Source organism: Mustela nivalis, assembly GCF_964662115.1.
Source record: "Mustela nivalis genome assembly, chromosome: 14".
NCBI lineage: Eukaryota > Metazoa > Chordata > Mammalia > Carnivora > Mustelidae > Mustela > Mustela nivalis.
The window spans coordinates 29,945,433-29,962,150 of NC_139033.1; the positions used below are offsets into that span (position 1 = coordinate 29,945,433).

A 16,718-nucleotide genomic window follows, 5' to 3' on the forward strand; every position below is an offset into this window, starting at 1 on the left:
TTCTGTATTTCTTGGCTCACAAGAAAATCCTCCCAACTGAATGTATACATAAAGCTTGACCTGGATTTGTTTATTCTATTTTAAAATTTATCTAGATCCTTATTCTCTGTTTTTGTTTTTAAAAATTGTACCAAACAGTGCCATTGTTAAGAGCACTTGTTGCTGGCTTCTTAAACTGCCCTTTCTACTTCAGCTATGACCTTAGACCAGCCATTTGCCTGTAATTTGTGGAACTAAATTCACAGTGTTTTTATCAGTAAAGTTAGGGAGGGTGGTAATTCATTATTAAATGAATTAAATTCATTAATATACGTATATTCAACAGTTGCTGGATTTTAGGAGGGTGTCCCTAAACCTGACCATCTTTTTCATTACTTTTTCTCTTCAGCTCTATCTATAGTCTCTGGCAAGGAAAAGGCACTTGGTAGGTATTGGCTGATTTGAATGTGTCGAGAACATTTTTTCCTAGGCTGTATTCTTGATAAATATATGATTGATATAGAGGTTCTGTGCTCAGGTAGCCTTTATTCAAGGAAATTAGAAATATGCCACCCAGGGTCTACTGCAATCCTCATGATAGCATTAAAGATAGCATTAACATCCTTTATTTTCATTCTGCTTATTCAATTTGCAGACAATGTGCAACAGACCTCTGCAGTTCCTGTGTATGTGCAAGTTCTTAATATTAATGATCATGCTCCTGAGTTCTCTGAATACTATGACACATATGTTTGTGAAAATGCAGGCTCTGGTCAGGTAAGGACCTACGATAAATTGCTAATGTCTAAACATTGCCATATATTATATTTAATAACTTTTGCTACCATCCCTCCCATTTTGAAACGATAAAAATAATCTTCTTTTACCTATATCAATGACTGCTTTTATGTTGTGAGCTCTTTATAGTTTAAATGTCTTTTTAAAAAAATAAAATGTAAGCTTCAAGCTTTCTACTTTCAAATGCCTCAGATGTTTGAAAAATCTGCTAACACTGGGGATTCACAGTGAATTGTTTTATTCTTTGTCAATACAATAAAGAAAAGTCCTTTTTTGGGTAATTCTATAGAATAGGTAATCACCTTTCAATTACTTTTTATATTTTTATTCATCCCGGCCTAAAGAAACATGATGCATAAACAGAAACATGAAGAGAAGGAGCTGGAATTCTTTGTGTAGCTAATAACTACTGTACCAGACACCTCAACACAAAAGAAACCTGATGTCACATGAGTTCCTAGAGATGTGAAGAACAGAGAGCAGACTATTGGGAAACACACCAGCATTACTTCACTTGATCATTCCCTTTCTTCCTTCATCCATTCCGTCCATACCCTCTTCCTTCCTCCCTTCTGTTCTCTTTCCTTCTCGTTCTTTCTTCATGTATTTTCACTTCACTATTTATTTCACACGTTTTCTCCTGTGCAACTCACTTTTTTCATCTGCAAAATGTAAAGCTTAAAGTAGATGGTTCTTTGTTTTCAGTTCCAGTAAAACGAAAATTTTTCTTAGGCATCATTTGAAATCATAGAAGCCTATTCAACGTCATAAAACATTTTTAAAGATCTATAGACAGGTTTCAGAATCCTGAATGTGAGTATGTAGGTGTGTATATGTGTGTATATATGTATATATAGAAGTATATATTTACTATGAAATAAATTATTCTCAATAGATTTGAATTTTTCAATGAAGCTAGGTGAAAACAATGCGGATTTCACAAAAATGGAACTTTTAATTTTCTGCCAGTAAATAGTAGTAGCCAACATTTTGCTTCATTTTCAAATACTTAATATGGTAAGAAATAGGCATTTTTTAATTTGCTTTTTAAAAATTTTTAAAAATGTTATTAACATATAATATATTATTTGCTTCAGCAGTCCAGGTCTGTGAATCACCGTACAGGTTTGTGAATTGTCTTACACATTTCACAGCACTCGCCATAGCACCTACTGTCCGCAGTGTCCATCACCCAGCCACCCTCTCCCTAACCCCCACCCTCAGCAACCCTCAGTTTTGTGAGATTAAGAGTCTCTTATGGTTTGTCTCCCTCCCGATCCCATCTTGTTTCATTTTTTCCTTCCCTTCCCCCACAACCCCCGACCCTGCCTCTCAAATTCCTCATATCAGAGAGATCATATGATAATGGTCTTCCTCGGATTGACTTAGGAAATAGACATATTTTAAGAATGACGCATACATGAATCACCATGGATTATTCAATTGTAACATAACGGGGATGATTAGTAGCTCTTAAAATGTCTTGTGACATTGATTTGGCCATATGTATTTTAGAATACATAGTATTCTAGAAATAATACTGAAATACTGCCTATCAGCATGTCCTAAGTTTAAAATAATAATAAAATTATAATAAATATACAAATGAATTTAAACTTAAGCTACTTAATTTGAATTGGTAGGACCCAGGGTTTTTGATAAAGTAAAATGTCAATATAAAACTTTCAGAGACTCTCACCATGCAACACTTCCCCCAGATCCAAAATCGAACTAATATAGAAACCTATGGACAGACTATATGGTGTAAAGGAATCCCTAAAACAGAATGCAGATGACCTGCTACCAATGACTCCTGTAGAAACTGACTTTAAACATTTCTTTGAACTTGGAATTATAAATAGCTGATATACTTAGGAATTTAACATATCTGATGTTTTACAGTCCTCCGCTCTACCAACTGAGCTATCGAAGGCTCTGCTTAACATATCTGATGTTCTCAAACTTTTCAAACAGATCTGTCTATCTGGACACATAATAAGCTTAATATTAAAACAATTTTGGAAATAATTTATCTCACAATTTTCTAAATCTCTACATACTACATTTACATATTTAAGATGGCTTGTATTTTATAGTTACGGTAAGTACAATTACATTTTATAGTTATTAAAATTATATATGTCAAATTTAAATATTTTATATGCTTTACATAAACATGCATGTATTCACAGTACTCCCCTAATTAGACAACCTATTCCCAAACTTAAAAAAAATGGGCTTCATTTACTATACACTTATTTTTTTAAATGTCCCAGGTGGTAAATCCGCTTACCCAATAAAGTTGCAAGTTCGATGGTCTTATCTGGGCTGAGATAGACAGAAGATTTGGGAAGCAACACAGTTTATAGAAGAGACTCACTACCAGTGCCCTCGCCCTATTTTGTAAACACTTCTCAGGATGAGGCTACCCACCACTATTGATCATATTGGAGTTTTTATTCTAACTCCTCCAGCTATTTATAACAACTCTAACTAATCATGTTTATAATAATCTTTTTCAACTTGTGCATCATGTGAAAAGATGGAAATCGACATTTCTAATGGGAACGAGCTCCTTTAACTGGTGATTACATTAGAGTCCACTCATATCCTTACTGTCTCAGTGGATCATTCATTCTTTTCACAGAATCTGGCTCACAGGTCAGAACTCAGAGGTCAGTGCATTTTTAATATTGTGGAATACTCCCTTTTTTGAGAATGAGATTTTTTTTTTCTACTTCTGCTCACTGACAGTGACACCGTGATCACAGGAGGCTTCAGGCATTAGGCAGAGATGAATTCACAGCAAAGGGCAGAGCAGACAAAACTTCCTACAGCACAGTTTTCTGACTTCAGTACTCAAAACTTCAATAGATTTTCCAATACCAGCACATAAAAGTACAAAACTCACTGGCCTGGTATTTATCACTCTCTTTGATTTGATCACAATTGTATATGGATATATATATACACACATTTCCTGTTCACACTCTGAATTACTTGTCTTTCAAAATACAAATTACATTCTCTAGAGTTTGTTCATATTGACCCTTCTTCCTGAAATGTCCTTGTCAGTTCCTATTGGAATTTTAACTATACTGCAAAACTGAACTCACATGCCACATAATCAAACTATTTTAAACAAATATATATTTGCAACATCCCAGGCATGATTCTAGCATCATTATAAACATTAGACCAATTCTCAAAAATTCTCAAAAAAAATGTGAGGGAAATATATAATGTGTCTCATTTTCCAGGTGAAGAAACTGAGGCCCAGGGAAGTTGCTCCTTCCTATGTAAAGAGAGAGAGATTTTATCCTGAGTGCTGGCATCAGAATACATACATTCTACCATTATATTTTGTTGCCTCTCTATCCATAGTTTGAATATATCTTATGTGTTTGCAAAATGAGTCATTTCTAGTTTCATGTGTTTTCTAGATTCCAAGATCCTTGTGAACAATGAATGGATTTATTTTTATATTCTTGTCAACTTGCAGTGTGGTTCCCAATAATAACTAGGTGGATAAATGAGCAGAGCCTGAAGACAGTAGTTCCTGAAATAAAAAGCGTTTCTTCTGTAATTCTCTGGAGTACACATTTGAAATTACTAGCCTTGTAGGTGATGTTTTAAACTTTGCAGTGTGATGAGATCCTTTAAAGAGAGAGTATGGACGGAGACAAGAATCAGTCTAAAGACTGAGACACAGGTATTTTAGTATCAGTGTTTGGGGGTCGGCACACTAGAAAATAAAATTTGCAAGGAGAGTAACTCCTTAGAAACTAAAAAAGTATTCCAAGGAGGAGTGGTTAGTACCTGTTTTATTTGCTGCTTGCAGGTCAGGTAAAAGCAGAAAAGAAAAGGTACTATTGAATTTAACAATAGAGATTTTAGACTCACTAGAATATTTGTAGGTACTATTTGTAGGATATGTAATAACACCCAGGAAGAAAATAAAAAGCGAGACTATGAACGAACTTGAGCAGAACCTTTGGGATTGGCAATATTTAAGGATTCAGTAGAGATAGAGAATCTTGCAAAGTAGACTGAGGAGGTGGGACCAGTAATGTAGGAGAGAAACAAGAGTTTTGATGTGGACATGCATGAGTGCCACAGTTTTTGAGGAGGAAGTGTCAACAGACTTAAGTCCCACTATTCCGGGCGGGGGAGGGGGGCATCCTCACAGTTTACCATATGGTCAAATTTACTCTTTAAAAATATGTAATTTTGTAAGTCATTCACAGCTATATAAATAAAATGACAGTGCAAAACAACTTGACTAAAATGTGGCAAAGAGAAATTGCACTGGGCACTTGTTAGCAATGGCAAGGAAGATGTAATTCAGATTATTGCAATAAAGGTCAAGACCATTGCAATAGGGGAGACAAATGAACTTAACTGTTGAAACAAAATTCAGGAGAGTTTTTAAACGCTGGGCTGAGCTAGTGAAAAAGTGCTAGAGAATGCGTGTGGGGAGGGGGAGGTTGGCCAGTGTGATTAGGACAGCTGTGTGACCGGGTCCAAGAGAAGTTAGGCTCCTACCCTCCCATAGAGACGAGAGATGGGGTCTTATCTCTGTTGATGTCTACATTTGGAAAGGATGGTTTTCAGGCTTTTGAGAAAGACCATCCTGCATCACCGAATTAAAAGAGGTTGGGAGATTTACCTACATTACAAAGGGTCAGAGGAAGAATTTGCTATGAGAAATTCTCTTGTAATTGGTCAGAAAAAATGGAGGTCAGGAGATCGTAGTCAGGAAGAATCCTGTCTAAAATTGAGTCAGGCCAAGGGGAATGCTATGGTCCTCTTGGTCAAATGTTAACGGAATGTAAAAATTTCAAATACATACTTCTCAGTATGTAATACTCTGAGAAGTTTAAAATACCCTTACGGCTCATATTTTTGTTGAAAAAAGAATGGCTATCTTCTTTGCTCTGTGATTGCAAAGCATTTAATCTTTAAATTTATAAACCGCAAATATAATAATCTAGTTAAAAAGAAAAATCCTATTGCATTCCCTTCCTTCCAGTGACATTTAGATACATTCTGCCTTCAGCAGTTTTCCATTTGCAAGATAAATCAAGTAGATTTTGGTGCAAAACATTTATAAAAGATGAAAAAATACTGTCACATTTATTTTTAGCCAAACAGAACAGCCCAGATTCTTATCGCAAAATATCGTGTGATGAAGGCCTTCCTGTTGAGTGACTAAAAGGATGATTACTATATTTTTCCTTTATCCTTAAAATCATATTGTTCATTTGCTGATTCTTGATTTTGAGAATCTTCATCTGTTTTATCTTCATCTGAGGACTCTGTCTGAAACCTTTTTTTACATGATCAGTTCCACCATCATCTTGCGTCTGTAGTGCTGGTTTCTGCTTTTGGTTTTCATCTTCTATTCACACACTACTGTGAAATTACTTCCTCTGTCAATTTCTTTCCCTCTAGCATTATGAATGTAAAATGAAAAATCTTGAATTTTCAACTGTTTTTAAAGAAAAAATAAAATCAAACTAAAAAGATAGTGTATCAGTTTTTTTATCTTTTTGAACAATGATGTAATACTTTAAGCAACACATTTAAAAAGAGGAAGAGGAGAATGATGCAGTGGGGAAGATTTACTTCGTTATTTTATCATCCTTCTAGGCCATTCATCTTACAAGTTTCATATAAGTCTTTTAAAAGCACATTAAGAGAAATGTATGAGTAATGATGAAATGATTTGTAAGATGATGAAATAGTACAATGCTGAAGGCATAAAAAGGTTCATGTCACTAGGTTCCCAGAATGTAGCCTAGATTTAATGAATGTGCCTTTCCAGTTACTGATGGAAAGATTACTTTACTTACTAATAGTAAGTTAATATTTCCTTATTATCAGCAATACTTCTAAAAATCAAAAAATGAAATAACAGTCTTTAAAAATGAATAGAACTGCTCAAAAAGAAACTCACATGCTAATTTTGATGCAACAGACTTTAAAGGCATATTGAGAGTTGAACTTTGCTGAAGAAGAGCGGTGTCTATTGGATATAGTGACTTTAAGTTCTTGTGTGACTTAGAGTTTACAAACAAAGCTCTGTGGGAAATCTATGACATGCTATATTTTTATAATTTTACTGATGTGTATATTATGCCTCAAAAAGTTTAGGTAACTTTTTCAACATCATATAGCTTATGAGTGAGCAAGGATTATAGTTTCTTTCTCCAAGAATGATGCTTATTTTAACTATGCCCTGATAATTATAAAGACTAGCTGTCCTTAGATTATTTGCACAATACAAAAGCAAATAGAAAAAAAAAGTTTTCTTTCTATTTTTTTTAAATATTTTATTTATTCATTTGATAGAAGACACTGGAAGAGAGGGAACATAAGCAGGGGGAGTGGGAGAGGGAGAAGCAGGCTTCCCCTTGAGCAAGGAGTCCGATGCAGGGGGTCAATCCCAGGACCCTGGGACCATGACCTAAGCCAAAGACAGATGTTTAACAACTGAGCCACCCATGTGCCCCTCTTTCTAATTTTTGTACCAATAAATTAATTATACCTGCGATCGTGAGGGCAAAAACAAAAATGAAATCGATACAACTGAATCTCACCTCCTTTCTGGGATATGCATAGCTCAAACTCAGAATAAATCACATGGGTTAGTGCTATTTCATAATCAGTGTCCTTTAAGGAGGAATGCCACAAATCATCAGATAAGTCAGAGGACTCAGAGATGTCACTATCACATTTAGGAGTTTGTCCAAGGTCTGTAAGTATCTGAAAAAAATGATACACAGCCTGCCTCCCTATAATGGCCCTTCACTCCAATCCAAGGGGAGTCCAAAAATCCCCACTCACATTGCTACATATGTTGTGGTTTATGAATTGAAATCAATGTACAGGTTGAGTGCTGCCAAGATGTCCAACATTACCATAGATATTTCCTTCCTGACACACAGTTGGTGATGACTTATTTAGTGGGTGGGTGTTAGGGCGATCATGGCTCCTGGATTTTCATTGTTTGTACCATGATTCCTCAGATGTTACATGTGAGATCAGATTGAGTTGGTCTCTGATTTCTGGTTTGAAATTTACTGGATAGGCTTCCTTCAAGTACAGTCGAAACCAAGCCCCTAATATAAATATGTACCTCCTAGAGTGACATTAAAAACATTCAAAAGTACTCTTAATCTCTTACTCATTCCTAAAACTTAGATAGTAATATGTGAACATTACAACTTAGTGGAATAAGCTGTCAAAAAATATCTGCTTTGAAAGATAATAAAGCATATCTTGTGTAACTGAAATGGTTTTTATGCAGACAACATAATTATTTTTAATATAATGGTGCCTATAAGCAAAATATTAAGAGCATTCTGTTTAGACATTCAGAGGGAATTCATTTTACTCTATTTAAAAATAAGGAAGTAGTCTATTAACAAAATAAGAAAGCAGCTACACCATCAAAACACAAACTGGGAAATATATATGTCACATGATATGAATTCTTGATTGAGCCAAGGAAGGATGCAGAAACAGCATATGCTGCTCCAGATAGCAAATGGGTGTGTAAGCAAAGAGGAAAGAATCTCCTCTAGACTGAAGAGTCAGAAAGGAAGGCAGTGTGGAGAAAGGAGGAACCTTCAGTGATGCCCCTCCGGGCCTGAGGCTTACCCCCCAAGTAAATTGCTAAAATGAAATATAATTTAGAGGGGTGCCTGGGTGGCTCAGTGGGTTAAGCCTCTGCCTTCGGCTCAGGTCATGATCCCAGGGTCCTGGGATCGAGCCCAGCATCGGGCTCTCTGCTCCACGGAGAGCCTGCTTCCTCATCTCTCTCTGCCTGCCTCTCTGCCTACTTGCGATCTGTCAAATAAATGAATAAAATATTATAAAAAAAGAAATATAATTTAGAAAATGTTGGGGTAGGGAATATAAAATTTCATAAAAGCAAAACCTGAGGGAGTCTTTGTACCAAGGAAGATGGAATTTGGTGTGAATTTGTTTCTATTAAGCATCCCAAAATGAGCTCCCTCTTTCTTCTCCTACCTTCTCTCCTTCCCCACAACACTCTTTATAAAACAGCAGGCCTCTCTGATACTCAAAAAACACGGCACCATATAGTTTAAAGCATACTTACATGTGCTTACCCATACGTGCATACACATACACAAGCAGAAACAAAAGAAAAAAATGTAAGCAATCTACATCTCAACGAGAATTATAAATGGACAAAGAGTGGTAAAGAATAGGTCTTCAGACATTTGTATCAGTTTCTGTGTACTTTAGACATGACCTATTAGTCTTTGATTGCTTTCATCGTTTCTGGTACAGCAATATGTTCGAGGCTTTGCCTCTTACTAATTTACTGCTTTCTGTCTTCACATTCATGCCTCAGTACTGCCTTAAAAAATACCTGTTCCATGATACCGTGATAATGGATTGGTCCCTTTAGAGCATTTCTCTTATTGGGAATGCGATGTTGAGCCTTGTCAAAGGAGGACATGGAATGAACGTTGAAAAAGGAAAAGGTCTTCTCTTCCTTGTCCTGTGTGTAGAATGTTTATTTTTGCCTTTCTCAACCTGCAGAGTTGGTCAGTGTGAAGATATATGTGGTGCTTTATCCAGCCACAAGTATAGCCCCAAAGGTCCCAAAGGTACATTCCCTCAGCAACCATGCAACTCCATCCAAGGCCTGTGAGGTCTTGCCGCCCTCCCAGTATGGATGCTGTGAGCTTCAGGCCTTGTACCTGCAGTGGCCTCCCAACTCCATCTGCATTTCTGTCCGCCCACCACTTGTACCCCGGAGGATTGTTCTGCTTGCCTGGACAATGTGGGCTAGCTCTGACCCAGGCAACCCAGTGAGCTCCTTTGTTCTGAAAACAAGATGCTGCAACCACGTGTTCTCCATGGAGGTCTAACACTTGTCTTGTGGAGAGGCCCTATCTTCCACATTTGTGTCTTTGGATAATTTCACTGAACTTCCAAGTGCTCTTTGGAATTCTTATTGCATCTTTATAGTTACTCTCCTCTTATAGCTTAATAATTCTTAATATTAATATTCCTCCTTTTATTTTTTATTTATTTATTTATTTTTTATATAATTTTTTATTTTTTATAAACATATATTTTTATCCCCAGGGGTACAGGTCTGTGAATCACCAGGCTTACACACTTCACAGCACTCACCAAAGCACATACCCTCCCCAATGTCCATAATCCCACCCCCTTCTCCCAAACCCCCTCCCCCCAGCAACCCTCAGTTTGTTTTGTGAGATTAAGAGTCACTTATGGTTTGTCTCCCTCCCAATCCCATCTTGTTTCATTGATTCTTCTCGTACCCACTTAAGCCCCCATGTTGCATCACCCCTTCCTCATATCAGGGAGATCATATGATAGTTGTCTTTCTCTGCTTGACTTATTTCGCTAAGCATGATACGCTCTAGTTTCATCCATGTTGTCGCAAATGGCAAGATTTCATTTCTTTTGATGGCTGCATAGTATTCCATTGTGTATATATACCACATGTTCTTGATCCATTCATCTGTTGATGGACATCTAGGTTCTTTCCATAGTTTGGCTATTGTGGACATTGCTGCTATAAACATTCGGGTGCACGTGCCCCTTTGGATCACTACGTTTGCATCTTTAGGGTAAATACCCAATAGTGCAATTGCTGGGTCATAGGGCAGTTCTATTTTCAACATTTTGAGGAACCTCCATGCTGTTTTCCAGAGTGGCTGCACCAGCTTGCTTTCCCACCAACAGTGTAGGAGGGTTCCCCTTTCTCCACATCCTCGCCAGCATCTGTCATTTCCTGACTTGTTGATTTTAGCCATTCTGACTGGTGTGAGGTGATATCGCATTGTGGTTTTGATTTGTATTTCCCTGATGCCGAGCGTTATTCTCTAAAAGCAGCATTCTCCCTCATTACCTTAATTTTGGCATCAAGATTATCAGATTTTTAAAATTTGTATTTGCAAATAATTAGGGCAAGATACTTTGAATTATGAAACTCATTTTTTAAAGCTCGTGATGTGACTGTGTATGTGAGATTTTATAAGATTATCCATAAGCTATGCTGGATCACTTTTTATAATATAAATCTATGAATAAATGGAGAGTCCAAAAGTGTAGCATTTAAAACAATTTAAAATTTTCCAAATGCATTCAAAGATCTGTATGTCTTAAAGCAATGTCTTATTATATACAATTTTTTTTTATTATTTTAGATAGAATTTTGCTTGTTTCTTCCCAAAATGATAATTTCTTTCCTTTTCTTTCTTTCTTTTTTTTTTTTTTTCCAAAATGGTGATTTCTTAATGACAACTTCATTGGGAATATTGGACACTGCTTGAATGCATTACAATGTTAGAAATCTATAGGGGTGCCAGGGTGGCTCAGTTAGTTAATTGTCTACTTTTGGCTTAGGTCATGATCTGTGGCTCTCTGCTTAGTGGGAAGCCTGCTTCTCCCTCTCTCTCTGCCTGCCTTTATACCTGGCTGTGCTTGCTCTCACTCTCTCTCTGTCAAATAAATAAATAAAGTCTAAAAAAAACAAACAAACAAACAAAAAAAAACCCTCCCAGTAGTTTCCTGCTAGGATACCTGGGTGTCTCAGGTCATTATCCTAGGGTCATGAGATTGAGTTCCACATCGGGCTCCTCCCCCTGGGGGGAACCTCCTTCTCCCTCTGCTTGTGCTCCCTCTCTCTCTCTGACAAATAAATAAAACCTTAAAAAAATAAAATACCAGAAAGCTAAACAATGTCATTATTTTCCAGCTAGTTATCATTCTTGGCCCCATGACCAGAGTCAAGGACAAGATAGGTATTTATTAACTTAATTTATTTATTGTTTAAGACTAAACAATACAAAGCATAAGTTTTCAAATTATAACTGAATGTATTTCTGTGAATGTGATGAATTTACCTTTTTACCATTTGAGAAAAGTTGACAGAATAGGAAAGTAATTTTTGTTTCCTTTATTATTCTTTAAGTGTTCTCCTTGTTTTTATGTGTTTACTTTTCCCAGTTTTTATAGACACAAAGAGTCCTTTAGAGTGGACTGCAACAAACATTTGTTTTCTACTATTAATTTGGGGGTGTTGTATGGGCTAATTGGTATTCTTCATTATTATCTAAAAATCGCGTATGTAGAAAACCATGGGTTTTAATTCAAATACGTTTCCCCTCATTTAGGCATGAAACATCAAAAACAACAGTAAACAGCAGTAACAGAAAATTTGACTGGTATAGTTACAAGAGGATTTTATTATCGCCCATAATTCCCAAATAAGATGATGATCTAACCACACTGAATACCAGTCTCCTCATTTGAAAAAGAAAGACACTTTTGCCCTATCTTAGAAGGATTTAGTAAAGATAAAATTCTATTAAGTAAGACAATGAGTAGAATTGGTCTTTGTTAAAAGTTAATTTTGTTACTGTTAAAATTAACAGTTAAGAGTAGTCTTACAAGTTCTTGACACAGGGCTCATTCGCTTGTAAAGGAATTCTAAATGAACTAAAAAGGTGTGTATGTACACTTGACATTGCACAGAAACAAAACTCTCAACACAGATAAGGGTGGGAACAGATTAATTAATTAATTAATTAAAAATATTAATTTTTTATCCTGTGCTTAAAGGAATCCATTGCTTATAAAATAAAAATTAAAAGTTACAACTTCAATATAAACATTAATTGAGGTTGGTTTTGTTTTCTTCTTGGAAGTTTTGATTTTGTCAGATTATTGATTTTTGATTGGTTTGAAAGAGATTAAATTGTTGCTTGTTAAATTTCTGGAGCAATAACAATGAATTGCATTTGCCAATTTTTTTTCTTAAAGTAATTAAATATGCTTTCTTTGTTGACCAGATTATTTAATTTCAAAACTGGTATTTGTAATACAAGAAAAGATAAAATTTTACCTTTGAGTAGGCAAATTAAAGGAAATAACAATTAGATCAATATATGTAAAAAAAACCCCATATTTTATAATAAAATATTTGCATGTCCTAATAAATTTGCAAATCTGGATGACATGAAAAGTACTGCAGAACAAATGCAAAGATACCTATAAATTCTCTAGTCTCTTCAGCAGATTTTGCTGGAGCAATTGGATATACATAGGGAAGAAATAGGAAACTCCACCTAAACCCGTTATCTTATACAAAAGTTATTTCAAAATGTATCATAGATTTATACATACACTTGAAACTGTAAAACTTTTAGAAGTAAACGCAGGAGAAAACCCTATTCTCTGTGACTAAACAGAGTTCTTAGATGTATCACGAAAGGCCCAATTCATAACAAAAAGAAAGTATTAATTTGACTTTATAAAAACTTAAAAATGTGTAAATCCCTGTTAAAAGGATTAAAGAAATGACCTACAGGTTGGAAGAAAATATTTGAAAACCAAAGATTACTCAAAGGATTTGCACCTGGAATATACAAGGAACTCTTAAAACTCAGCAGTTAAAAAAAATAAATAATCCAATTACAAAGTGGCAAAAGACATGACAGGACATTTCACTGAGAGGTTATACAGAAAGCAAGAAAGCACACAAAAGGATGTTGCACAATATTAGGTATTTGGACAATGCAGTTTAAAATTACAATGAGCTATGACTACACACCTACCAGAACGGTTCGAGTAACGCCGCCCACAGACATCCTCAAGTGCTGGGAGAAGAGGAAGTGGAAATAAAAAATGGATCATAATTTGACAGGTTATTATAAAGCTCAGTATATACTTACTGTACAACCTAATCATCATCACTGGGCAGAGTGTCACACACATGTCAGAGAAATACTTATGTTCACATAAAAATATTCATAGCAACTTTATTCATAATAGCCAAAACCAAAATAATCCACATGTCAGTCACCAGAGGAATGATTAGACAAAGTGTGATACATCCGTAAATGGGAGTACCACCTGGCCATAAAAGGAACAGATTATTTACACACGCGTCGCGCAATGAATCTCAAAGGCATTACGTTTCGTGAAAACAGCAACATCCTAAAGCTTACATGTTTATGATTCCATTTATAGTACATCCTCCAAAAATCAAAACTGTAAGAGACAGAGAAGGAATTAGTCGTTGCCAAGGAACAAGGGAAGGAGTGGGGATGTAAGTGACCAAAAAAGAGTAGTATAAAGGAATTCACACATGTGGTGATAAAAGTCTTCTGAATCCTGATGGGGTGTGGTGACACCGGTCATTACATGAGATCCAACTTTTGAGTTATACACGCACATGCCAACACACACACATACACACACATGTGGAAGTAAAAGCCAGTGAAAACTGAATATATTATCCATTTAATAATATTCTACCCATTTTGATTTCTACAATTACGTAAGACATGACCATTGGGTTAGCTGAAAGAAGTATTTAAAATGTGTTTTGCACTGTTTTTGAGATTTTTTGAGAAGCTACAGTTATTTCAAAATGAAAGTTCAAAATCATTTGCTGGAATAAAAGGTGATAAAATACAAAAGTAATGGTGTAAGAAAAATAAGAATAGAGATTCAAAGAAAAATCATTAACATTATCAAGAATATCTTAGGCCAAGAAATCAAAATTATTAGTGATTACTAGTCCCCATGCTATATAAACTTTCCCAAAACATACTCTGAGTAGCTTTACTGAAAGAAAAGTGACAAAATTAAACACCTGCAAGCATAAACACAAAATGGTTGTTAAGAATATGGCTGTAAACATTATATGTAAATCATAATTAAAAACAATTTATGAAGGTACTAAATGGTGATACGAAGAATAGAAAAATGTCTTTAAGGAGAAGAACAAACTATTTTAAAATGTTAATATTTTCCATTATATCAATATCTCAAAGGAACAAAAAGATGCACATAAACTTCATTTGATGATAAGAAGCCCTTTCACAAAATTAAAACTTAAATTCAGGGTAACAAATAAACCAAGACAAAATGCAGCCATAATAAATAGAGTAAGAATAAAATGATGATACTTGCACTCAAATCAACAGTCACGATCTCACTTAATACTGAAATGTGTGGTAGCAGACTTTAAAACAATGATGAGGAAGAAATCTCTGCTTTCACACTACCACTTCATGGTCTTCTGCAGCTCAGGTCCATACAATGATATGTAAAATATATACAAAAAAGTTACTAAAAAGAAGGACATTTAGTCAGAAAATGAGATCTAGTGCTGTACTGCCAAATAAATATGACAAAATTTTTAATTTTCTTGAAGTCACATTTAAAAATATAAAAAATGGAGCGTTGGTGTTCATCAGGTACAAAGCTCCAATTATACCACGGGACTGAGTTCTAGCGATCTACTGCCCCACACAGTGCCTAGAACTAACAGCACAGTGTGTGCACTTAAAAACTTAAGAGGGTAGATCTCATGTTAAATGTTCTTACCAAATTAAATTTTTATAATTTTTAAAAAGAAATAGAATCAATTTAATGTGTATCTACACAATATATACAAAATGCTATCATTTTCACATGTAATAAAAATCTAAGTATTTTATGTCTTCTCATACTGTGAAGATCATTATTTTTTAAAAAACAGATGTATCTATCTATCTATCTATCTATTTATTTAAGGGAGAGTACACACAAGTGGGGGAGGACCAGAGGGGGAGAATCTTCAAGCCGACCTCCTGCTGAGCTCGGAGCCCTGCAGGCAGGGCTCCACATGGGGATTAGTCTCTTGACCTTGAGATCATGACCTCAGCTGAAACCAAGAGTCAGAGACTTAACCAACTGAGACACCCAGACACCCCACTGTGAAAATCATTCTTGATCTTACTTCCACAGGCTTAATTGCTGGACAGGATGACAAATTAAAAGGTGTCTATCTGCTTTGGATAGATAATACCTTCATCGTAGAAAGTCAAAATGGAAGAATAGTTGCTCTCCATTCTGGAGAAAATCAGGCACTTTCCTTAATGATCTATATGGATAAGCAGAATTTTTGTTTTTGTTCTTAGTGTGTAAGTTCCCCGCGTGGGGAGGAGGAGAGAGAGAGAGGGCTCAGTGGTTTGCAGAATGAGTATAATAAATGAGCTGACACTAGGGCAATTTGCCTTTCCTGTTTGGGGGAAATAGTTCTAATTTTTCAAATTAATGATTCCCATTATCTTGACTGATACCAAATATCTTTTCCAGAAATAAAGTATAATATCAGCGATTTTTAGATTCTTTCATAACAATATTCTAATGTAAAGACATTTACATTGTCTCCATGTAAAAATTTTCTATTGCCTAAATTTCCATGATCCTGCATTATAGTCTGGTTTTCTTCTCCCCTCCTTTCTCTCTTGTGTCCTGTTCTTTTATTTATTTTTTTTTTCAAAATCACTGTTTTTGCTTTCAGTCATACCTATGTCTTAATTAAAGTTCATACACAAATGGCTTCTAGATCTTCATGCCAGTTTTTTCTCCTATATTTCAAGCTGTATGCCCAGTTAACTAGAGATTGCTACGTATATGCCCTAAGGTTATGCTGAATTGTCTTCCAAGCCTGCTGCGTTTGTCTGTTGTTATTTTAACATCCCTTGCAAAATTACCATAACTCACCAAGTTGTGCAGGAAGGGTGTGTGGACATCATCTTTGATTCATTCTACTCTTGCATTCTTCATATCCAGTCAGTCACTGATTCTCTGGGTTCCATCCTCTAAATACCCCTGTAATCTGTCGATTTTGCTCTGTCCTCCCTCTTGAGACCCTACCAGGGGCCCAAGACATTGTCTGGAGTGAACCATGAACAGTTCTGCTGAAGGACACTCCTATAAAATCAAACTTCTCATTATCCCGTTTCACGGCTCCTGTGCAAGGATATACCCAGAGTTGTTGTTCGTTAGTTATCTTTATTCGTGAAGTCTGAAGGCATGTAGAAAATTTCCAGGGCAGTCAGTTCTTAGTGGTGGGGCAGTAGTCCGAA

The 16,718-nt window shown here is 35.6% G+C and overlaps 1 protein-coding gene across 1 annotated transcript in view; it reads left to right on the top strand.

Annotated features, from left to right (window-relative positions):
- CDH19 (cadherin 19) overlaps nt 1-16,718 on the top strand; it is a 93,127-nt gene that overhangs the window by 62,110 nt on the left and 14,299 nt on the right. The window contains exon 9 of the mRNA XM_082698690.1: nt 635-756. Within this exon, the coding sequence (XP_082554816.1) occupies nt 635-756 (122 nt within the window). The remainder of the gene's footprint in view (nt 1-634; nt 757-16,718) is intronic.